We start from the raw sequence: 23028 nt of genomic DNA, 5'->3' as shown, positions 1-23028 counted from the left end.
TACATTTACCTACAATACACATAAGGAAACTAAATTATCACATTGTTATTTTTGTACTTGGCATGCATGCAAAAACAAATTATACAGTACCAACTTACCAGTGAAGTGAGTGCTCCTTGAATCAATGCCTTCTGCTTGGACATTTCCGTCTGTTTTCTTCTCATAGACTCAAGCCTCGCCTCATTTGACATTGCCTTTTTCTGATCACTACTCATATTCTTGTCCTTCCTGGAGGTACTGGTGGCAGCACTACTGAAATTTGATGTTTTCCCCTTCTGTGCCTCATGCTTGGACTTTTCTGTCTCCATACCACGATAAGAGTCCGTTTTCAAAGAAGTTTTTGTTTGACTTTGAGTTAGCTTTGGTGTTCTTTTCAATAAATTTTGTGAGTTATCATCACGATTTTCAGATAATATCGCATTGATAACTCGGCAGTTTTGCTTGACTGACTCTGAAGATACACTGGTGCCTGAAACACTCTTGCTACCGTTGTCTTCTTCTTTCCTTTCAATGTCCATATCATCGCTATCCGAAGACGACTCTTTTGAGGATTCCTCGCTTTCTTCTGATGATGATGTCTCTCCCATCAATGATGCCAAACTCTCCTTTGTGATTCGTGGAACAACATCCGGCTTGGAAAATACACTAGTGCCTGAAACACTCTTGCTAACTTCATCTTCTTCTCTCCTTTCAATGTCCATATCTTCGCTATCCGAAAACGACTCTTCAGATGATTCTTCGCTTTCTTCTGATGACGATGTCTCTCCCATCAATGAAGCCAAACTCTGTTTTGTGATTTGTGGAACGACACCTGGCTTTAAAAATACACCAGTGCCTGAATCACTCTTGCTAACTTCATCATCACTATCTGAAAACGACTCTTCCGAGGATTCCTCGCTTTCTTCTTCGGACGATGTCTCTCCCATCAATGATGCCAAGCTCTCTTTTGTGATTTGTGGAACGACCCCCGGCTTTGAATTGGATATTTTGCGAGAAGTGGGTTTGTTAACAGCGTGTTCAAGGTTAAATTTCAGAGGTGGTTCCGATTTCTTTATGGGAGAAGTTGCATGATTATCAATATTTTCATCTCTTCCTGAGTGTACCTTGGATTGTTCCTTTCCTTTAACATCACTTTCATCACTGTATTCTGAATCTGAACTCTGACTCTCAGACTCATCTTCCCCTTGTAAACCTCCGTCAGTTTGTTTCCAAGTTCTCAAACTCCTCTGATCTGTTCTTGACACCACGCTCATTTCCTCCTTTCCGCCACTCTTCCCGTTAGTTTGTGTGGCAACTTTTCCTACAATGTCAGTCTTTAAATCACCTGCAGTTCTGTTGCTTGCTGCAACTGTCTTTTTGGCTGAACATATTTCATCGGTATCGGCAGAACCGCAAGACTCGTTATCTGAGTCATACGTCAATTTCAATGGAGTTCTCAAAGAACTTAAATCAGGGGCACTACTAATTTGCAATTCGTTTCTGTTTCGGTAAGAAGAGTGACTGGTTGATATACTTCCGACGTCTTCCAAACCAACAACTTCAAAGTCATCTCGCTGACTATCTTTGGGATGCTGCACAATATCTTTCTTACCAATACCTGTGCCACCTACGCCATTGTTTGCACCATCAACTTGCAGCACACTTTTCTTATTCTCAATTGTATCCATATCATACGAGTCAATTCCCTTTTCAAGTCTGCTTCTCTTTACCGCCGGCTTTCTTGGATCAAATTCTCCTATTCTCTTTTTGTAGTCATTTGACTCAACTTCAGGCACACTCCACGTCAGATTAGAAATTTTGTGACCCTGTTCTTCAGATTCCGACTCTGTCTTGGTAGCCTGATCTTTCATCACTTTGAGATGGTGGACATATTTAGATGGGTCAACTTTCATGATTTTCTTTTTATCTGGTCGTCGGATGTAGACTATAGGTACAACACGTCCATACTTGCCGACTACCCAGTTCTGTAATGTACATAGAAGAAAAACTATTGTTAAACATGTAATTTTGTGGACAAAACTCAAACATTTAAATACTCAACATGGTTACTATGGCCCCAACCCACAGAGGTCGGTATACACAAGAGTCGCATTAGTTTACATGTTCACGTAACCGCCTGAACTCATTTGCATAAGTTTGGAGGTGTGCTGATCGTATTTTGATTCGTCGAACACCTAATTTGCATAGGTTTGGAGGTTTCCATATTTGAGTTTACCTAACGACCCGGACGTTGTTTACATCATGACGTCATTAGAGCTGGTCACTTCGTCAAACATCCGACGAACGAGCGTTTGCAGTTTTCTTTTTATTACTGTTATATCGTGAAATACCATGTAGCTGACGTGTTAGTCCAATATGATAGGAAAATATTATAACCGATGACCCCATGTTCACATTGGCTAAATAAGCTGTATTTTCGCTGGAAAGGGGCGGGACGAGTCGGCCATTTTGTTTGCAAAAGGCATGTTCTTCTCCCGCGTTACCCGAAAGTGGCAGCACCAGAACAAATGATGTCATTTCTGGATTTCAGCCGGAACGGTTACGTTCACTGCCGTGCATCAGTATAGGCATCAGCGTATCTAGGTTTTACTAAAGTAAAACATCTTTGCCCCAACCATACTTATCATTATCGCTCCCCGTAAAGTTTTCAAACTTGTATTACTTTAAGTGACCCCCATTCAATGCACCTTTAGCATGAAAAGTGATAAAGAAATAGGGGTTCAGTAATAGAGGGCATAAACAATAATCATGCCCTCAATTCTATTCAAGAACCCTGTTCCTATGATTGTACTTCATCAAATAATAAGGTGTAACATTATTTAACATGTAATTATCCTATGTATTTTCTGTGCCAAAATCATCACGCTAAAGCAGCCGGGTATGAATGTTGTTTATGCCCGGCTGTCGACCAATCATGCGCACCGTTAGATAACACATAATATATGAATGTTAGTTCAATAACAGCAAATGTATCTTGGTACAGTGATGGTGAACTTGTAGGGCTGTCGTCGGCAAGCTTTTGGCTTGGCGACATGTCGGGAAAAAGTCAATCCCGACGTCGACACGTTGTCGACAAAGACAACAAATCAGATCAACCAAATTGACCAATTATCCCGACTGTCAAAACACTGTAATCGTCACAAAAATGAAAACAAAGTATGAAAAAACTCCGAAAAAGTAGGGATTACCATTGAATACGTGTTATGCTTGCTCATTAACATAAAATGCGCTCTCGAATAAGGGCAGTTTGGAAAAGAAGGTCGGGGAGATGGTGCAGTATTCCATTTTTGTTCTCTTATTAAACCTTTGCAGCGCTAGCCATAGCAATCATTGTGTGATGCTGCCATGCTCGAGCATACTGCTACATGCCTGGTAAACATGTTTTTCCTTCTTGCTTGTCGACAATTTGACTAGTATTGTCGACTGTCGGGAAAATGTGCCTTGTCGACAACATTGTCGACAAAGGCCTTGTCGATGACAGCCCTAGATGGTTGAGACATTTGTGCAAGTAATTATTGGTATTTTCTTGAATCACAACATGAAAATGCTGAGTTTCATTTTCAAATATGATCATTATTTTAAAAATAGAATAAGTTTGCTCTATTGCATGCCCTATTGATTTGCACACAAAGCATTCTCGGACAAAAGAATTGGCTCCATGCTTTCCATTGATCAGCACATTAAAACTAGTGCTGTGCTTTCATTGATTAAATCATAAAAAGCACAACTTTTGATTTTGTTCCTTCCTTAGGTTTTAGATTACCGGTTTTTTTTCATTCTCAACCAATTTTAACAAAAGAGGTCTTAAATCAGAGGTACTGACTGGCTGCTTATTTTTTAATGTTGACATATTTTTCTTTGTTTAGGATGCAATTCAGAGTCCTCAGAGATTCCTGCTTCGTGGACAAAACGTCCTTTTGAGCTCGCTGCACAAGGGTTGTGTGTGTATGCAGGTGCTCGGGATCATTTCGGCTGATGCAGTTCATGTCAGCACTGGAATATGCTCTGAGGGAAGCGGGACGGTTGGGCCGCCCTTAAAACCGGTTTAACCCACCAGAGTCTGGTCCTAAGTCCAGAGACCTCAGAGAATTGATTGATGCCTACCCAAGGCAAGGAGATATGCAGTTCAAGAAATACTTCCCAAGACACCTTCAAAGAGACATTATAATGGGGTGCTCGTCTGTATAAGGGCGAAATAAGGCTCCGAAGGTGACTGCGCTGGTGCTCTACCAATGAATTACTTCTCTCAGAGGTGAACATAAGTGTTACCTTAATTCTTTTGCAGTCTGTATTTTACTTACCTTTTCACCATCAATTGCTGTGCCAGGAACAGCCTTATCCACATGATAGTCTTTCACACCAGCCGCTTTGAAATTCTCCTGTCTTTTTTCTACCCTTGGGTGAGGTGGAGGATCTTCAGATTTGTCAACGGGAGCAGTATTTGATTCTTGCTCCTGTTTTATAGCTTCTCTTTCTCCCTTGAGTCTGTGTATGTCAGAATATACAAATTTGGCAAAGCATTGTGGGTATTTGTTTACAAGTATCAGACCAAATTATGACTTAGAATTTTTTTTAAAGCCCTTATTATATGATGCAATACCATTTCCTACTTAACAAGTTAATTACTCAATTACATGGTGCATAAAATGTGTCCCCACCAGAATAGCAATCTGGGGCTTTCATGCATGGTTCAAAAAAAAAAAAAAAAGAAATTAATTGTTTTTTAACATATTTTCAAAATGACCTCAAGTGACTACTAGACCTTTGACACCTGTTGATGACATCACACATGTCAATGTGTCCAATTATTTGATTAACACATAAGTAGGCAGGTTCATAAAACTTTGAAAATTTTAGCTAAAATTGCTTTTCATTGCAAAGAGAATCATTTAACTTTAAAAAAATGAGGGGTCAAGCCTTCTTCCCTTCCCTTTATCATTAGCTCAAAAATTGTGCTTTCCTTTTTTCCCTTGTCTTGAAATTCTTATATCAATTATAATCTTGCATGTCCCTTTAGTCCTGAAAGAAAGTTTCCCCTGAACTAAATTCCCACTCAACCTACCTGACCACATTATGTTTCAATATTCTTGAATATCATGGTCACTATACCACCTGTCCACATTGTGTAATTATGAATCCTCACTCCTCCACCAGTGAATTCCCCATCTCGATTCAAGCACAAAGCTTGTAAAATTCTTGACTATTAGTTAAATGCACCTACCGTGTGATGAAACACTCTTTGGCAGGCTGTATGGTCACTATACCACCTTTCCACTTCGTATTATTATATGTACCTAAACCTGGACAGTTTTAAAATTAGAGAAGCAAAGACATGTTTTACTGAGTTCTGTTTTTTAAGATATAGGTGGAGATCTTCAAATCAATGTAAAAGTGGAAAATTCCAAGCACCTGATGAAAGATCTACTACTAGGTACATGGCAGGTGACCTGAAACCAAAATGTGAAATGTGTTTTTACCTAAAATCACAATGCGGTATATTTACTGTCAAATGCCAGTGGGGGTCAGTGCCCCCCCCCCCATAATGGTTGTCGGTTCATCAAAGACTGCCGGTACACAAAGGGCATTAGTTTACAAAAAATTATTGTGTACTGCTTAAAAATACTTCCAGTATTGGATGTGACCCTCCTCTTTGCTTTTTGACATTGCTAAATTTACCCCCCCCTTCTAGATTTTGGAGCACCACACTGGACACAAAGAATTTAGGTCAATTGAACAATTTCCCATTTTCTTTCGTCTGCAAAGAATATATCCGTCATTTCATTTACAAGTTGTGCCCCACCCCCTGTTCCAAAAACCTGACTATGCCACTGCTGTCGGCGCAGAGCAGGTTAGATATGAAGACAATTATAAGTTTCAGCAAAATTTTTCGTAGGATTTATTGATTTCATTGTTGCTTGTAAAACAAAATGTAAAGAAAAACATCTTCCGAAAAATTTAATTATTTTTGTGCTTCAAAATACAACTTCAGGATTTCATAAATGAATAAAAACAAGAATGCAATAAAAATGCTTTGTAATGTTTATTTCACATTTTTTTTTTTTTTAATTCCCCTAGCTTAATTAACATTTGTAATGCGTTACTGGGCCGCACACCCCCAGTTGCAGATCCCTGTTCTATATTATTTGTTGTATCATGTAATAAAGTTTTCTAACGTGAAACGATAAGAAAACAAATTTGACCCCACGCGGAAGCAATTCCGGTTCATACCGATCGGGTCTGTGTGTTCCCGGCCGGGTGTTGCCATAGCAGCGTGACAGCATCGTGTGTTGACCAATGAGAGCTGCCCTCTCGTCTGCGCTGGTCACTGTCGTGGTGTTTTGTCTTCATTACATTATTGGTTTCCAGAATGGATAGACACAAAATTTTAATTCGGCGAGTGTACACACCCGGTGTCCACAGTGATAGACTCAATTCCTTTCATCATTGGTTTCGTCAGTAAGCTTACCATAATTAGTTTATTTAAATGGAAAAACCAGTCTAATGAAGGAAGCTACAATTTGGTATTTAATTTATGCCGTGGACATGATCGCTGAAAAACGAATTTTTAAATCGTCGGCGCAACGTCATCAGAGTCAGAGCAAGCCAAGTTGCACACGGCAGAATTAATATCAAAAAATACGGCTGCCGTACCAAACAATTATGCAAACGAAAGCCATACAGCACTAACAGCAGTTGAACAGGCGCCGATTTGATAAAATGAATTCCAACCAATTCCATTTCAACGAAAGCCTATGGAAGTTGGTGAGGCATGATACATTGTGTGCATAATTCGTCCGATAAAGAATTTGTTTACAAACCAGACCAAAATGCCGTCCAGGGTTTCTAGAGGTTGTTGTACGCCACAGCGAAATGCCGGGTGAGAGATTTGCTAATATCATTTCAAATATATCCAAGAAATATAAGCCATCATGCATTTAATTTCATCAATAAAGTCATAATTGTGCCGGAAAAATAAAAGCCATCAGAATTATGATTCCTTTCAATTTCAAGAAGTCAATAGACATAAACATGTTGAATTGGTAAATATACCCATTGATAAAGTACTTCATTAATTATTCATGAGTTTGTGGGTTTTCGTTTTTCCCGGAAGACAGAAAGGTGTTCTTGCCATAGTTTCATTTAATGTTCAAAACGTTACAAAACATGCATACGAACATTTTAACAAAATAATAATATCATGGCACTATGTTATTGTTATTAACCCTAGCAAAATGATGTATTAGATTCAGTGAATTGCCCATAATTAAGATGTTTATAATAAGTTTATGAATCATAATTTAGTTAAGATTATCTCCGCCAGTTGCGAATGCAAAACTTTATTTCATATATTATCTCATTGATAAAAAAGGTCCAAATGTTTATTAAATTAGAGGAGCTTAAATAAAGCTTTAAACTTCAAAATATCAAACAATGTGGTTTTTAGGAACAATATCACTGATATATAAAACAAAATTTTGATTGGTAGTAAAATAATGGATTGAAATTATATTCTGGAAGGTCGAACGTTACCGCAACGTTTAGTAAGAAAGTGGAAATACGCTTGAAATTGGGACAGACAATTATCAGGCCTATTGCATTTTAAATATTCATTGGGTTAGACTACTGAAAAAATACAGTATTAACCAAGTTTTCTGATATGTTTTCTACTCATAATTTACATTCAATTTGCAATAAATAATTTCCGCCCGGATGTAAATAACACGCAAAAATCTTTAAATTGTCGACATCCAAATCGGGATCAAAACAGTAAAATATCAAGGACGTATCGCTGGAGGAAAAATGTGTTTACTAGGTCACTACAGAGGTCAAAATTCTTGCCACGTCATGTCAATAATCGCGGGCGATTGGTCGGATGTCATGAGTGATGTACGAAGTCATGAATATTGTCAAGGTTAAACAACAAATAAAGATAAACAAACAAGAGTGTTCAATGTCTTGCCGACGAACTCTGAGGGAAAGAAAATGTTTGAATGATGTTAATAAATAATATGCCTGCCGGTGGAATTTGCAGAACGGTATAAAAAACTAGCAGTCATGCACAGGTATCGTCCGGTCTTGGCGAGGCTAGCTCATAATATCGGGGTTAAAGTAATAATTAAAATTTATATGAGCTTCATCATCATCGATCTATCATCTTGTGAATTGTGATTGCGTTCATCAAGTTCACGATCGAATTTTCTCAGTCAGTGAGTTTTACTACCCTTTTACTAGAATGGTTATCGGAAATACTTTTAATAAATAGAGTTCTACCTCTTCCAAAAATTATAATAAAATAAAATAAAATAATTAAAATAATTAAAAGTTTGTTTTAGGTTGGGATCAGTAGAGTCATATCATTCATAGTTGCATACGCTGGAAGTAGGGAGAATTGATGCGAGCGTCTATGCCTTTGGTTGGTGGTTGGCGTGAATAATTTATCTTTCACCAGCTGTTCCACTTGAATAATTTGATATTTTATATTCAAAATTCCATGTGGCAAAAGCTCCAACATTTCAAAAGACACCTGACGTCATACGTCATTTTAATAAGAATGCTGTCCTAGCAAACTAGCAGAAGGTAGTTCATTTTAAATTAATATTGTCTAGCTAGATTAGATTGTGTTAGCTGATTCACTAATGGTTAAAAAATATACTTTTATATTTTGGTGGAAACTTTTATATTTGGTTGATAATTGTATATTTTGGTTGATACTTTATAATTTGGTTACATAGTTTAACACAGTATCAGTGGTACTATGGGGCAAGCAGCTGCTAGCGAAAAATAATTGTGGTCAGGCAATAGGTTAAATGCCAATATCATTAATAAGCAGACACCGAAATTCTCTGCCCAGTCATAGGTCGATGTATTATGTGCAAGGTATGATGTGTCAATGTATGGTGTGCAAATCGTTTTGGGATTTGAGAGCTGGAGAATCTTTAAGGTTATTAATTATTTAAACTGTTGTGATTTGGTAGCTTACAGCATCTTACCAATGGTAGTGAGCTTTGTCAAAAACTGCATTGCTCAATTCATAGCGAGTGTGTAGAAGAATTAAAATATCACAGATATACTTTGATAGGTGTGGGGGTTCTTTAGTTACGTTGTAAAGAGGGCTGAAACAACAACACCTTTGTATAACGTACATAACTCATTAACAACAATAAATTAAGCAAGTTTGCAATGTATACGATTGGTAGAATGAACTTTTGCAAAACATCAAGGTGTTATTTTTCAATAACATATTGATCTAGATAATGAAAATCGAATTTTAGGTTGCTTCGACCAACAATACCTCGTCTACCCTTAAGGGCAAGCAATTAGGTCACACAAACACAAATTTTATAGCAATTGATGTTGAAATCTCGGGGTCAAGCATGTTAATTACAAAGTATATTCCATTCAATGGAGCAATATGCTTACACCACGTCAGTTACCATGGTTACAATGTTAAAAGAAGTAAAATTGGGTTCTCTGCTACCTCTTTAGCACCCCTTAGCAAGTGATGTTGTTGAAATTCCAGGGTCAAGCAGGTTAATTACAGGTTTTTATATGAGTTCAGTGCAATGAATGAAGTTGATTGGTAGAAATTATGAGGTAGGCCTACCAAGGGTCAAGGGTTCGAATCACAGGTCCGGCTCTTTGTGTCCTTGAGCAAGACACTTCACTCTACTTGCTCATCTACTCTAGGTTCCAGAGTAAAAAATAAGTACAGCTTGTCTGTATGCAGTGCGACAATACTCATACATATGAGGGAGGCACTCTGGAGGCACTTATAAGGAAGAAGAAGAACTTAAGAAATTACCATTAGGTATCTAATTGTAGTAGGTCTGAGTAGGTCACTAGGACATGGAATTCTGATTAAAAACCCATGGGGTCCGACGGACATATACTTAATAATTATGATGTTCCAGGTAATCTCTGAGAATGGCGTCCTTGGCAGTTTTAAGCCTTATTTTGACATTGGAGTTGTTTGGTTGATGTTGAATTAAATTTATTGCCAATAGAAAATTGAGAAATGTAAACTGCAGGTGAAGTGGAAGTCTCAGTTTAAGTGCTATCGTTATATTATAATGATGAAACAACAATTTTAGCGTTGTTGCGAATTGCAGATCCATCATTTAAAACCAACAACAACAAAATAATGTACATCAAAATTTAATGCAAACAGTATTAGAGCGTAAAAAAGCTAACTAATATTAAATCTATTTATATCATTAAACACTATAAAATCAATTTATAAACTCGGCAAGCTATGAAGTGAAATACAATATAATAATTACAGAATTAAGAGCACACTAGCACAGAATTACACGACAAGAAAATAAACATAACAAATAGCACAACATTTCTAACAATACAAATTTATAAGAGTGAAATAAGGTTAGCAACAACTTTAAACTGTTGCGATTTGGTAGTGTACAGCATTTTGCGAATGGTAGTGAGCTTTGGCAAAAATTGCATCTATATTCACAGATATATATTTTGTAGGTCTGTGGTTCTTGAGTTATATGTTAAAAAGGGCTGAAACAACACTTTTGTAAACGTAGATAATCCATTTAGCAGCAATAAATTAAGGACATTTTCAAAAATTGTAGAATGAACCTTTGCAAAAGATCAAAGTGTTAATTTTCTATAATATATTGATTTTGATAATGGAAATCGTTTAATCGTTTAATCGTTTGTACAGACAGCAAAAGTACCTTTCACACTCCAGGTGTGCTAATTAAGAACTATATACTTGCCCTACTGTTTCCTGTTCTTTTTGTTCTACTTGTTACAGAAAAGATGAGCATGTGGGTAATATGGGTGCGACAGAGTATCTTGTGGAATTGTTTACTGAGCAGGCGATATGTGATTCAGAGGTTGAGGACAAGACTAAATGAAGTGTAGTCACGATGTTGGGCCACCCTGACCACAATTACCATATACATGAACAATGAAATTCGTCAGAGTTAAAGACAGCCCAAATATTGGGAAATTACCATATCCATAAAACGAGTGGTATAACTTTTAATGAGAATAGATAAGTGACAAGACATTTGGTTGACCATATTCTACAAAGTAAACTGAATGAAGTGTTTATGCAGATGGAGTTTATATTTTGCAAAATTCACACAAAGGCCTGGTCAACTGAGCAGAACTTTATAAAGATAAATGCCTGGTCAAATGGTGAAATGGACAGACCTGTGATGAAAATTAGTCAGAGTTGAGTTTGCTTTTCTTCAGAAGCATGATTGTTTCATATGCATTATTAAAAAGTATTTCAAATTATGCGACGCTTTGGTCAGCTATGTCTTATGTTACGTTGCGGGATGGAAGGAACCAGCACCAGGTTGGCATGGGATAGCTAGACAGGGGTCAAGTACTATGTCCTCAGTTTTCTTGTTCATCAAAATCTAAAAATTTAAATGTGTTCAAGTTTTATGTTGAGGTTGCGCAGCCGGCTAGTTATCACGTTGATTCTGCATTCCCCCTTTGACATCCTACATGTTTATGTACAAATGCTCACAATTCTCAGAATTTCACTTCATTAACCAGCGAAATTCAATACATTACCCTTCAGGTGCACTGAGAAGCATGCCAAAAACGTATTAATCAGCATTCAGCTCTGATTTATGGGTGGGGGGGGGGGAGGGAGGAGGGGGGGTGTGGCAAGTTTCTCAGTCATTCCATTCCTAATAAACTTGTGTGGAGATGTTTGTTTTCTTTTATCTTGCATCTTCCACTTATATGCACCTGTATATCTATATTTCATATTAATATCAGTTAATACTGTATGCACTAATTATATAATGAAAAACTGATAGAGTGGAAAGTTTCGGCCGTTATAAAAATCCCTTTGTCGGGTTATTTGTGGGCTCCACGTTCCTCAGTAATGCTTACTGTAGAATAGAAATTGGGTTGAGCTGCTTTGCTCTTATTCTGGAGTTCCCCTTTGAATTTGCGATTGGGATTCATGATTCCTCAGTTGGGTTTACTGTCGAACAAAATTGGGTTGAGTATTTTTACTTTTATCTTGGAATCCCATCCTTTTGATTTTTCCCTTTTTGAACTTGCTTGATTTGGGATTCATGATTCCTCAGTTGGTTTACTGTCGTACAGAAATTGGGTTGAGTATTTTTACTTTTATCTTGGAATCCCATCCTTTCTGATTTCATTCCAGGGTTGTGTACTAACCCTTTGCTTGTAATGATATAATGGCTGAAATCTTTGTTTATGAAAATAAAATTATTGTCTATCCTGATGGCCAATAAGTATTACCAAAATTTGCTGTTGCCTTGTGTGTCATTGTCTCCGTCTGGGGTTAATAAAGTTTTCTAACGTGAAACGATAAGAAAACAAATTTGACCCCACGCTGAAGCAATTCAGTTCATACCGATCGGGTCTGTGTGTTCCCGGCCGGGTGTTGCCATAGCAGCGTGACAGCATCGTGTGTGTTGACCAATGAGAGCTGCCCTCTCGCTCTGCGCTGGTCACTGTCGTGGTGTTTTGTCTTCATTACATTATTGGTTTCCAGAATGGATAGACACAAAATTTTAATTCCCACCCACCTCTCCCAATTTTAGGGGAGCCTATGTGTCTGTCAAATATGTTAATGCAAGCACATAACTTTATTTCAAGCAAATCATAACTTGTTTTTAAAAAAAAAAAAAAAAAAAAAAAAAGGCAGGTACTGCTTTCCTTACATAATTAAGGAAAACAAATTAAATAGTTGCACGATATAAAGCATGCTTTAGGCATGCTATTTGAGCACAAATAATTATATGGGTAAAGAAATTTTTTTTATGGGATTTGGATTCTTCAGTCGGGTATTCACTGTAGAACAGAAATTGGGTTGAGTATTTTTACTTTTATCTTGGAATTCCATGAGGATTTGTATTAATTTTCCCCTGGATTGCTTTGGGATTCAGATTCCTCAGTAGTGTTACTGTAGAACAGAAATTGGGTTGAGCATTTTGCTTTCATCTTGGAATCTCAAATATCTAGTTGATATAAAATAGCAAATAAATGATAAGCTCCCGACATGCGCAGTCAAAATTCATTATAATGCTAATTTTTATATATAATAGCAGCATAAAATTTAACTGCAGCTTATTGCATTATTACAACATCTGTTATCAAAAAAATTCTAACATAGAAAGGAGTCCTCACAGAAGACAGACTTATCGATCAAGAGTTAAACATGTCATGTTTAATTACATAGAATACTTAGAGGACAAGCTATAAACATGTATTATACAAGGAGATGTTTGTTTTCTTTTATCTTGCATCTTCCACTTATATGCACCTGTATATCTATATTTCATATTAATATCAGTTAATACTGTATGCACTAATTATATAATGAAAAACTGATAGAGTGGAAAGTTTCGCCATTATAAAAATCCCTTTGTCGGGTTATTTGTGGGCTCCACGTTCCTCAGTAATGCTTACTGTAGAATAGAAATTGGGTTGAGCTGCTTTGCTCTTATTCTGGAGTTCCCCTTTGAATTTGCGATTGGGATTCATGATTCCTCAGTTGGGTTTACTGTCGAACAAAATTGGGTTGAGTATTTTTACTTTTATCTTGGAATCCCATCCTTTTGATTTTTCCCTTTTTGAACTTGCTTGATTTGGGATTCATGATTCCTCAGTTGGTTTACTGTCGTACAGAAATTGGGTTGAGTATTTTTACTTTTATCTTGGAATCCCATCCTTTCTGATTTCATTCCAGGGTTGTGTACTAACCCTTTGCTTGTAATGATATAATGGCTGAAATCTTTGTTTATGAAAATAAAATTATTGTCTATCCTGATGGCCAATAAGTATTACCAAAATTTGCTGTTGCCTTGTGTGTCATTGTCTCCGTCTGGGGTTAATGGGCTATACCAGTTGATAACCATACTTCCCCTATGGAATCGCCTATTCAGGTAACCCCCATTTGAAATTCACACTCCCTGTGTGGAAGATTAAGGTCACATTTTCCATAGGGGGTGTATGGATTTGAACTGGAATGTCCCAATGAGTGAACAAATAATAAATCTGACTGCATTTTTTGTAGAATGTAGTACTTACATTTCTTATAGTTTCCCTCAGAAATATTGAAATCTATATAGGCAAACGTCTTGTCAATGGCTCCTAGAACATGGAAAGGAGAGAGCAAAATGTGTGATCAGTATTTTGATACAAGCAATGGGGAGAGTATATAATAATTATCAGTTACTAGGATCACGATGCCCCCGAATCAGGGTTCGATTTACCCAGGTGCACACGTGCAACAGTGCATGTAGATTTTTGCTTGTGCATTTAACTTTTCTACTGTACATGATGTATCTTTTCAACCACCCATCATCCACTACATACAGAGAATATTGGCCATGAAAATCAGGCCAAGTGAGAATAAAGAATAAATCAAGTTTGTTGAAAATTTTACAAAATAATGTGTGAATACAGGTGTTATTTCATTTTGTAAATCCTCGTTGCTGATTCAGTATCAGATGTCTTCACTTTGATAGCAAAACACAAGTTCCGCAATCGCTGAAGCAGGTTGGGAGTATGTGTGTGGGATGTGTATGTGATGAGAAGGATTCAGGGTTTGCAGGTTTTTGCCGGCAAAAATGGCAAAAACTAAAAAAGTGATTTAAAGTTCAGATTTTTTATCTCAAAACAAATTATTAAATTAAAAAAATTAATTTCCTGAGTGTAACAAGGGCAGATTTTGTAATTATAAGTAACATATTAAGAAATTAAAGGCACACGTTTTCATTGCTCAATGGCGCATACATGTAACTGAAATGTGAGGCTAATGTGGCATATCAAACTTTTTTATTTTAGGGACTTGATGAGACAAAAAATATGTTGAATGATTCATTAAAAGCTGTATGTTTACTGTTTATGAGCTTTCTGTGTACTTGTTACTATTTGAGTGACTATATGAGTTTTTGCCAGTTTTTGTCATTTTTGCCAGTTTAAACCAAGCAAAAACTGGCAAAAACAGGATTTGGCCAGTTATTGCCACTTATCCGGCAAAAACAGGTTTTTGCCGGCAAAAACCGAACCCTGGAAGGATTAGGAAGGGAACATGAGAGTGAACAAGACTTATACATGTAGAGTCTTCACCAATTATCTGTGCAGCTCTTACCTTGTTGATTTCGTTTACATTTGACCTCTACTGATGTGACTGTGCCAAATCTTTGGAATCTATCTTGTAGCTCCGCACCTGTTACTCCAGCATACAACCCACCAACAAACACTCTCCTTCTGCTCACTTCATCCATGTCAACAACCTACAAATATAAGACAAGCAAAAAAATTAAAGAGTTTTTGATTTGTTAAAACCAATTGAAACTAGACTTAGCTGTGGTCTAAGACCACGAACACAGCCGTGTTGTGACCTCTTAATGACCTTTGACCCCAAAATATATGAAAACCCCATAGGCATTGGCTAATGTCAATGTATGCGTGCACGGGCATTATTTTGCCATGTTATGTGTGGCAGAAGGGGGGATTTGGAATGTTTTTCGTCTGAGACCGGAAGTGGCCCCTTAATGACCTTTGACCCCAAATCTGTGTACACCCCATAAACACTGGGTAATAACAATGCATGTGTGTAAGTGGCATCACTGTCCTGAGTAATTTGTGGGAGAAGATGCATTTTAAAGGTATTTCGTTTTATACCGGAAATGACCCCTTAATGACCTTTGACCCCAAATAAAAAAATATCATATATACATTGGTTAAACACAATTCATGTGCGAACATACCATTACTCTCCTATGTTTTTCTTAGCTAATAAATTTTTTTGAAGATATTTCAATTTATACCGAATTGGCCCCTTAATGACCTTTGACCCCAAATCTGTGTACACCCCATAGACACTGGGTAATAACAATGCATGTGTGCAAGTGGCATCTCTGTCCCACATAATTTGTGGAAGAAGATGCATTTTAAAGGTATTTCTTTTTATACCGGAAGTGACCCCTTAATGAGCTTTGACCCCAATTAAAAAAAATACCACATATACATTGGGTAACTGCAGATCATATGTGAACATACCGTTACTGCACTATGTTTTACTTAGCTAATAAAAATTTGTGAAGGTTTTTCGTTTTATACCGGAAGTGACCCCTTAATGACCTTTGACCCCAAATCTGTGTACACCATATAGACACTGGTTAATAACAATGCATGTGTGCAAGTGGTGTCACTGTCGTATGTAATCTGTAGGAGAAGATGTATTTTTAGTTGAAATCACGTTTTTGACCCCTATGACCCCTGCGTGACCTTTGACCCCACAAGTTTCATGTGACGTGTAGGGCATGGTCAATGATCATTGTGACCAAGTTAGGTCAAAATCGATGTAAGCATGTGAGTGCTAGAGCAAATGTAATGGTTGACAGAAAGAAGAAAGAAAGAAAGAACCTGTAAGAAAAGACTAACGTCACGGCTGTGTAAAAACATACTTTCTTACTGACAGTTTTGCCAGTGAACCACTGACTTTTTTTAAGCTTGTTGTTGTTGTGACGATCCAACAGCTGATGACTTGCGGGAAGTTACGTCACTTCCGGTAGGCTTGGGCGATATCGCACCCTGCGATATATTGCGATATTAAACCCTTTATCGCAATGACGATATGTAGAAATAGTGACAGGCGATATACTTTTATAATTTGTCTCCCATCCACTCAGCAGGCCACGATCAACGAAATGTCTAATGCTCATGAGGGCAGCAGTGGTCTCCCATCCATTCAGCAGGCCACGATCAACGAAATGTTCAATGTTCATGAGGGCAGCAGTCTATACGTGGACATTCATGCAATGCAATATAGCGGAAACCACGCACAATAATGGCGGAAACTGGTTTCATACTGTTTTTAATAACGTTTTGAACGATGGCAGTGGATTGAATAAGTATGTTTTGTACTTGTTTATTTGTATACTTGTTGCTTCACTGTTTGCCGGCCGTTTTGCACCCGTATACCAGTGAACTTCTGATATGGCATGCATTGCATGTATGGATAAAAATATCGTCAGATGGCGATATCGCGATATGTTTTTGGCCGCGATATGCTAAAGACTGACGATGCCCAAGCCTAATTTTGAGGGCATTACGGCAATGAGGGTGGGCACCCACTTCAATATGCCGTCGGTGCCGTGGGTTAATTCGAGGGCTGGTACCAATTTTATATACCTTTGATCAAATTTTGAAGAAATTTTTCGAATATCTGACCTGCGCAAACCGTTAAGTGTGTATTTTCCATAAACAGACAAAATGGTGTGAGCCAGTCCTTAGGTACGGTATGTATCGTAGGACTGGCGAGCGAGTCTAGGTGAAAGTGCAAGAAATTGGATTTTTTTTTGCACATTTCATTGCCCATCCAGAAGCTTGAAGTAGGTATGACAGGGAAACCTCGGTTAACACATTTGCTAGTCAGTCAAAATGGCCTAAACCGGCAACCGCTTGCTCAAGGAAACCTTCATAAATATGTTGTCTTGATACTTCAGATGGCTGAGTGGTTAAGGCGTTGCACTGCCGGCCGGGAGATACGATCGATCGACGAGGCTTCGAGCCTTGGGCTTGCCTTAGGTGAAAATTCTCTTCCCTCCCCCAAAAAAGTTTAATTGAAGAATTTATTCTCGCCCCCATACACTGCTTAGCACGTATAGGTAGTGTGTGTGCTTCGTCCGTGATTCGGAAGTCACGTAAAGCTGTTGGTCCCGTGTTCAGGAGGATTTATCCCTGTGCACGTTAAAGTGTCAGAGCTATTCGAAAAGAGAAGGGGGACCATCCCCGGTTCTGATATCTGCACTCATCCACTCTAGGTTCCAGAGTTACATTAGCGACTTGCGGTATTCCGCCCTGCTGACTAAAAACTCAGAAGGTTCAGAAGGTATACTTGACCCAAATATATGATTTTTTTTTGGTGATGAGAGACTCGCACATGGAATTTCAGAGGGATTTTGATAGCAGTTCCATTAAAAAAAGCTGCTATCGTCATGAGACTAAAGATCTAGAAACACCCCAGTAATGCTGTTTTGGGGAATTTTGCTAGCAGAATCTTTTTGATGAAAGTCAATCTTTGACTCTAGAGATTGTAACTTTGCTACGGAAAGTGCTATGACAAAAAGGTTTTCAGTGTTGGCTTTCTTTACTCAAGGGCTTTAATTTGATATATAAAATGATGCAGTTTGATGGCAAATTTGAATTCACCTGGCATACCTACTTCAGTACGGTACTTGAAGTATTGCGCTCGAGAGATAAGTAAGTTATTATCACGTATATAGGGTATTGCAGGGAACTATACAAGATTATTTAGGGGTGAAAATATCAAGTAAAACACATTGTGGCCGTTTGCAAGTTCAGGATGTAAATATCGTCATCCTCGCCGAATACAAAACATAGCGTAATATATAGTACGGCACTAGCCCGAAACATCATGGCCCTGTTCCTTCCTCACTCATGTCACTATACTAAAATGCAGAAAACCTTTGACGAGCGCGTATTGTAAGGATACATCGCGTATATACTGTGTTGCACGCACTTGTCTCTGATTGGCTGCTAAGGCGATATGTTGTTGCTGAGATGAAATTTATGAATGAACTGTGCGCCGTCGCGTTGTTAGCGCCGAATTTGCAACATCACGGTAGTCGCGCTTCGTAAAAGGTTTGCTGCATTTTAGTATAGGGCCATCATCCGGCCATGAGTGCCATACGTACGTAAAAACGGGGCACCGTGAAGTCACGTCGCGGTGATGACGTCACACTGACGGCATCTATTTATAGGAAGAATTCAAAACACGGCGACGATAACAGTCACAAGTCTGGTCTTTTACATCCTCAAATGTGCTCAAAATTTACGAACATGCACCAAATATGTTTTGTTTAAGCATGTTAATTAAGTCTCATCTTCACGTGAGGAATGGTAGGAAGTGGTATTTATGAGAAAAAGTGGTATTTTATGTGTACCCTGGACCAGATATGCTCAGGAGTCTCAGACCTTCGTACGGAGAAGGACAGTCAGTGGAAATCGTAGTGACGGAGGTGTGAGTACCTCGGGCTAGTAGTACGGCACTAGCATAGGACTAGCTCGTTCACGTAGCGGTTCCGTTGTCCCACTGGCCTACTAAACGTAGATTGCCTGGCGATCGGAGTGTTATCGTCAGAGCACCTCGGACTAGCATAGGACATGCATGATGATGATGCATTGACATGCTGCATGCATGCCATGCAATGGAAATGCATGAGCATGATGATCGTCGTGTACATGCATTGCTAGTTCCAGTAACTGTAACTCGTCGTACCTAGAGTTACAGTTCACTCTATTATTATCTTTTCCACAAATAAGAAACATCACAATATGTGGGCTCATTTTGGGCTCTTAAGGATGCAGCTGAGGAACTCTCTCAAGGACATTTTGGGCATGCACTGACGATTTTAATCCCATTGTACCAGGGTTTGGGCGTGCTTGGATGATTTTAATCCCACTGTCATGACTGTACTAGTCTATACTCCCAAAGTTGAGGTAATTGATCAACATTGATCTCATCTTTTGGGTGGGTTCAAAATTCCCAGGGTTGGCAAAACCTGCAATCTTCATGGAAGTAATTTACTTAGTGCAAAAGTGGTCAAAATATTGCTCTGCAAAATGTCTTGATTTTCATGATTTGGATTTATCATATTGAGCAGCATTCTACTTGTGATGTTTCTACACTGTGTAGAGAGGGTCTACATCATCTCTGAGGTAAAACTGACAAATACAAGGTATATTTCTTGATGCTTGAAGTTTGGATTTCTTAAATGTACAGTGCATCCCTATGTACCGCTGCAAGACTTCAGGTCAGTACTCAGTAGATGTCATTATGTTTATGATAAAGACCGAAGTCTTGCTGGCAGGACTACATGCATTGCTGCATGATCGTGGATATTTTGTCCACCTGTGCTTATCATTTCAGTGCTATAATCAATCAGAACCACTTCAACAACATCACATTCTTTAAATTAAATACAATAAAAACATATTTAGTTTAAAATTGATCAGAAAAGACAGGCTTACTTCAATTTGCACGTGTTGACGTTGTAGACCTACGGAAACCTGCCCTAATTACCGACGAGCTGTATTTAGCGGTAATCCATGTATTCCAGCCGTTCAAGGTACCTATGAATAATAAGCAGGTGACGTATTTTTTCGTCTAGTCTACAAGTGTGATGGTAGCGGGCAAGATGATGTATAATTTTTCGTGGCGGTATTTTGGTGTTTTAGCTAGTCACCTAGATGTTTGTTGGTGGAGGTTTTGTGTGCTGTGTCGTCGCTTCTGTGGATTTTATGTAACTGTTTCGACCCCCCCCCCTATTACCCTGTGATTCAGGGGTGCGCCATAAAGGCGGGAACTACGATCTACTACTACTACTACTATTTACCAAGGGCAGGTCTATTGCAAAACAACATGGTCCACAATCATCCCCACAATGTTGACGCCTGATAATGGGTTTCTGACCAAATAAACCATATATTTGCCCATTTTAGCCCCAAAAGTGCAAATTTTCCACACGCTTAGCGCGCATTTATTCTACTTTTACACAATATTTAATCAGTTTAGCTTCAAAATAACCAAAATTGTACCATAAATTTATTCTGTCGCCAAAGATAAGCTAATATTATGAGGACAATGAAAATGACTCCTTTTTTTTTTTTTAAGACGTTTAAAATTGATATTCCGCAAAAACTAACTTAAAGACCCATTCAGTGATCATATCAAAACCTTTCTATGTGAAAAGTAACATGTTTTTTACCCAAAATAATATTCACTGCGCAATGAAAAGCTACAGTGACCTTGATCAACGCGAGCTATGTGGAGTCATGCTAAAATAGATCGTATAGTCTATGCAAAGTCTCACGCTGGTCGCATTTCACTGTAATGCGAATTATGCTGTGCCATATAGGCTGTGACTAAGACTAGCAGACCCAGCGAGTTATCGAAGGACTAGAATTGACTTCTGATTAGGGGTACCCATAGTTTTTTGTATCTTGGCGAGACTAAATTCAGGTCTATCATAACCATTTTTAGATGACCATTAGGAAAATATCTATACAGTCGATTAACCCGAGGACATTTTTAATAGCGTGGCGCTATTTCGACAGTGACTGTTGGAACAGGGCAGGTTTGACAGGAAAACCCAGAAAAACTTGATTCCACGCAGGGAAAGGAACACAATTTAGTGAAAACATGGAATAAATAAAAATTCAGGCGGGTTCATAGAAGCACCTACAGCTTCAAAAAAATAATTTTAGGGTTAAGGAATATCTCAAGGTAATATAAACGTGAGAACAGAATTCTGAGTTCACTAGTTCGAAATTGACGGCGATTTAAAGAAAAATTTGGCCATTTTTAGCTAGTTTTCTGTTGCGTTTTGAATGGCCAAGTCTGTCGTGGATTCACTGATTCTGAAATGTTACTAAAGGTTTTGATATGCCCAGCGCAAGTGTAAAAAAATTTAAATTGTTTCTAAATTCTATCAGCAGTAGATAGTATACAAATATATACTGCCATGAGAGGTTCTGGTTAAGACTATGGGCCCGAGGAGAGATCAATTGGTACTATTTTCCTGAGTGGCGCAGCCCCGAAGGAAAATAGTATTAATTGATCTCAACGAGGGACCATAGTTTTAACCAGAACTTCGAATAAAGGCAGTATATATTTGTTTTATATACTTCATTAATATATTCTTTGTTCATTGATTGGTTAAAAGAATTTTATTTGACGTTTTGACTCTCCAGCTTCTATCCTGAGTGAACAGCACGACCAATTTAAGCAAACCCTATATTTTGCCCTTCAAAAAAATTGAATAGGCTAAAATCGGGTTAACCAATTACAGCAGCGCCGAAATCACGCTATGGCAGTTTCAAGGTATGCGTGAACTGTTCCGTCGCATCGAATGCGCGCACGCCGAAGAAGGCATGGTCAAAAGTACTATTTACGGCTTGGAGGTACTATTTACGGCTCATCCGGGACATTGAAAATACTATTTACGGCTTAGAGGTACTATTTACGGATAGGAGTACTGATGGTAGAACTATTTTTGGTCATGTGATCCACTTTTAACCAATCAATGAACAAGAATATATTAATGAAGTATATAACACAATGTACTGCTTGCTATCAGCAGTAGATAGGGCATTGATAAACTACTTGCTATCAGCAGTAGATAGTGCACTGATAAACTACTTGCTATCAGGAGTAGATAGAGCATTGATGAACTACTTCAGCAGTAGATGGCGATGAACTTTTGCTATCAGCAGTAGATAGCACATTGGTGATGAACTACTTCGCGCTCAGCAGTACTATAGATAGACATTGATGAACTATTTGCTATCAGCAATAGATAGGGCATTGATGACCTATTTGCTATCAGCAGTAGATACTGCATTGATGAACTACTTGATATCAGCAGTAGATAGGGCATTGATGAACAACTTGTTATCAGAAGCAGATAGCGCATTGATGATCTACTTGCTATCAGCAATAGATAGGGCATTGATGACCTATTTTCTATCAGCAGTAGATAGGGCATTGATGAACAACTTGTTATCAGAAGCAGATAGCGCATTGATGATCTACTTGCTATCAGCAATAGATAGGGCATTGATGACCTATTTTCTATCAGCAGTAGATACTGCATTGATGAACTACTTGCTATCAGCAGTAGATAGTGCACTGATAAACTACTTGCTATCAGGAGTAGATAGAGCATTGATGAACTACTTCAGCAGTAGATGGCGCATGAACTTTTTGCTATCAGCAGTAGATAGCACATTGGTGATGAACTACTTCGCGCTCAGCAGTAGCCTACTAGATAGACATTGATGAACTATTTGCTATCAGCAGTAGGGCATTGATTGATGACCTATTTGCTATCAGCAGTAGATACCGCATTGATGAACTACTTGATATCAGCAGTAGATAGGGCATTGATGAACAACTTGTTATCAGAAGCAGATAGCGCATTGATGATCTACTTGCTATCAGCAATAGATAGGGCATTGATGACCTAT

At 38.2% G+C, this 23028-nt stretch overlaps 1 protein-coding gene across 1 annotated transcript in view; it reads right to left on the bottom strand.

The window, feature by feature from the left end:
* Positions 1-20085, bottom strand: part of LOC140147831 (nucleolar protein 8-like) — a 34592-nt gene extending 14507 nt beyond the window's left edge. Inside the window, exons 1-6 of the mRNA XM_072169585.1 lie at positions 20032-20085; positions 15122-15266; positions 14056-14118; positions 5222-5300; positions 4302-4485; positions 99-1964 (exon numbers count right to left, since the gene is read on the bottom strand). Coding sequence (XP_072025686.1) covers positions 99-1964; positions 4302-4485; positions 5222-5300; positions 14056-14118; positions 15122-15257 — 2328 coding nt within the window. The 5' untranslated portion in view covers positions 15258-15266; positions 20032-20085. The remainder of the gene's footprint in view (positions 1-98; positions 1965-4301; positions 4486-5221; positions 5301-14055; positions 14119-15121; positions 15267-20031) is intronic.
* Between the last annotated feature and the right edge of the window lie 2943 nt (positions 20086-23028).

This window comes from Amphiura filiformis, chromosome 3 (genome assembly GCF_039555335.1).
Source record: "Amphiura filiformis chromosome 3, Afil_fr2py, whole genome shotgun sequence".
Lineage (NCBI taxonomy): Eukaryota > Metazoa > Echinodermata > Ophiuroidea > Amphilepidida > Amphiuridae > Amphiura > Amphiura filiformis.
Note: the sequence above shows the minus strand (reverse complement) of the source record. Positions and strands in the feature narration are given on the sequence as shown.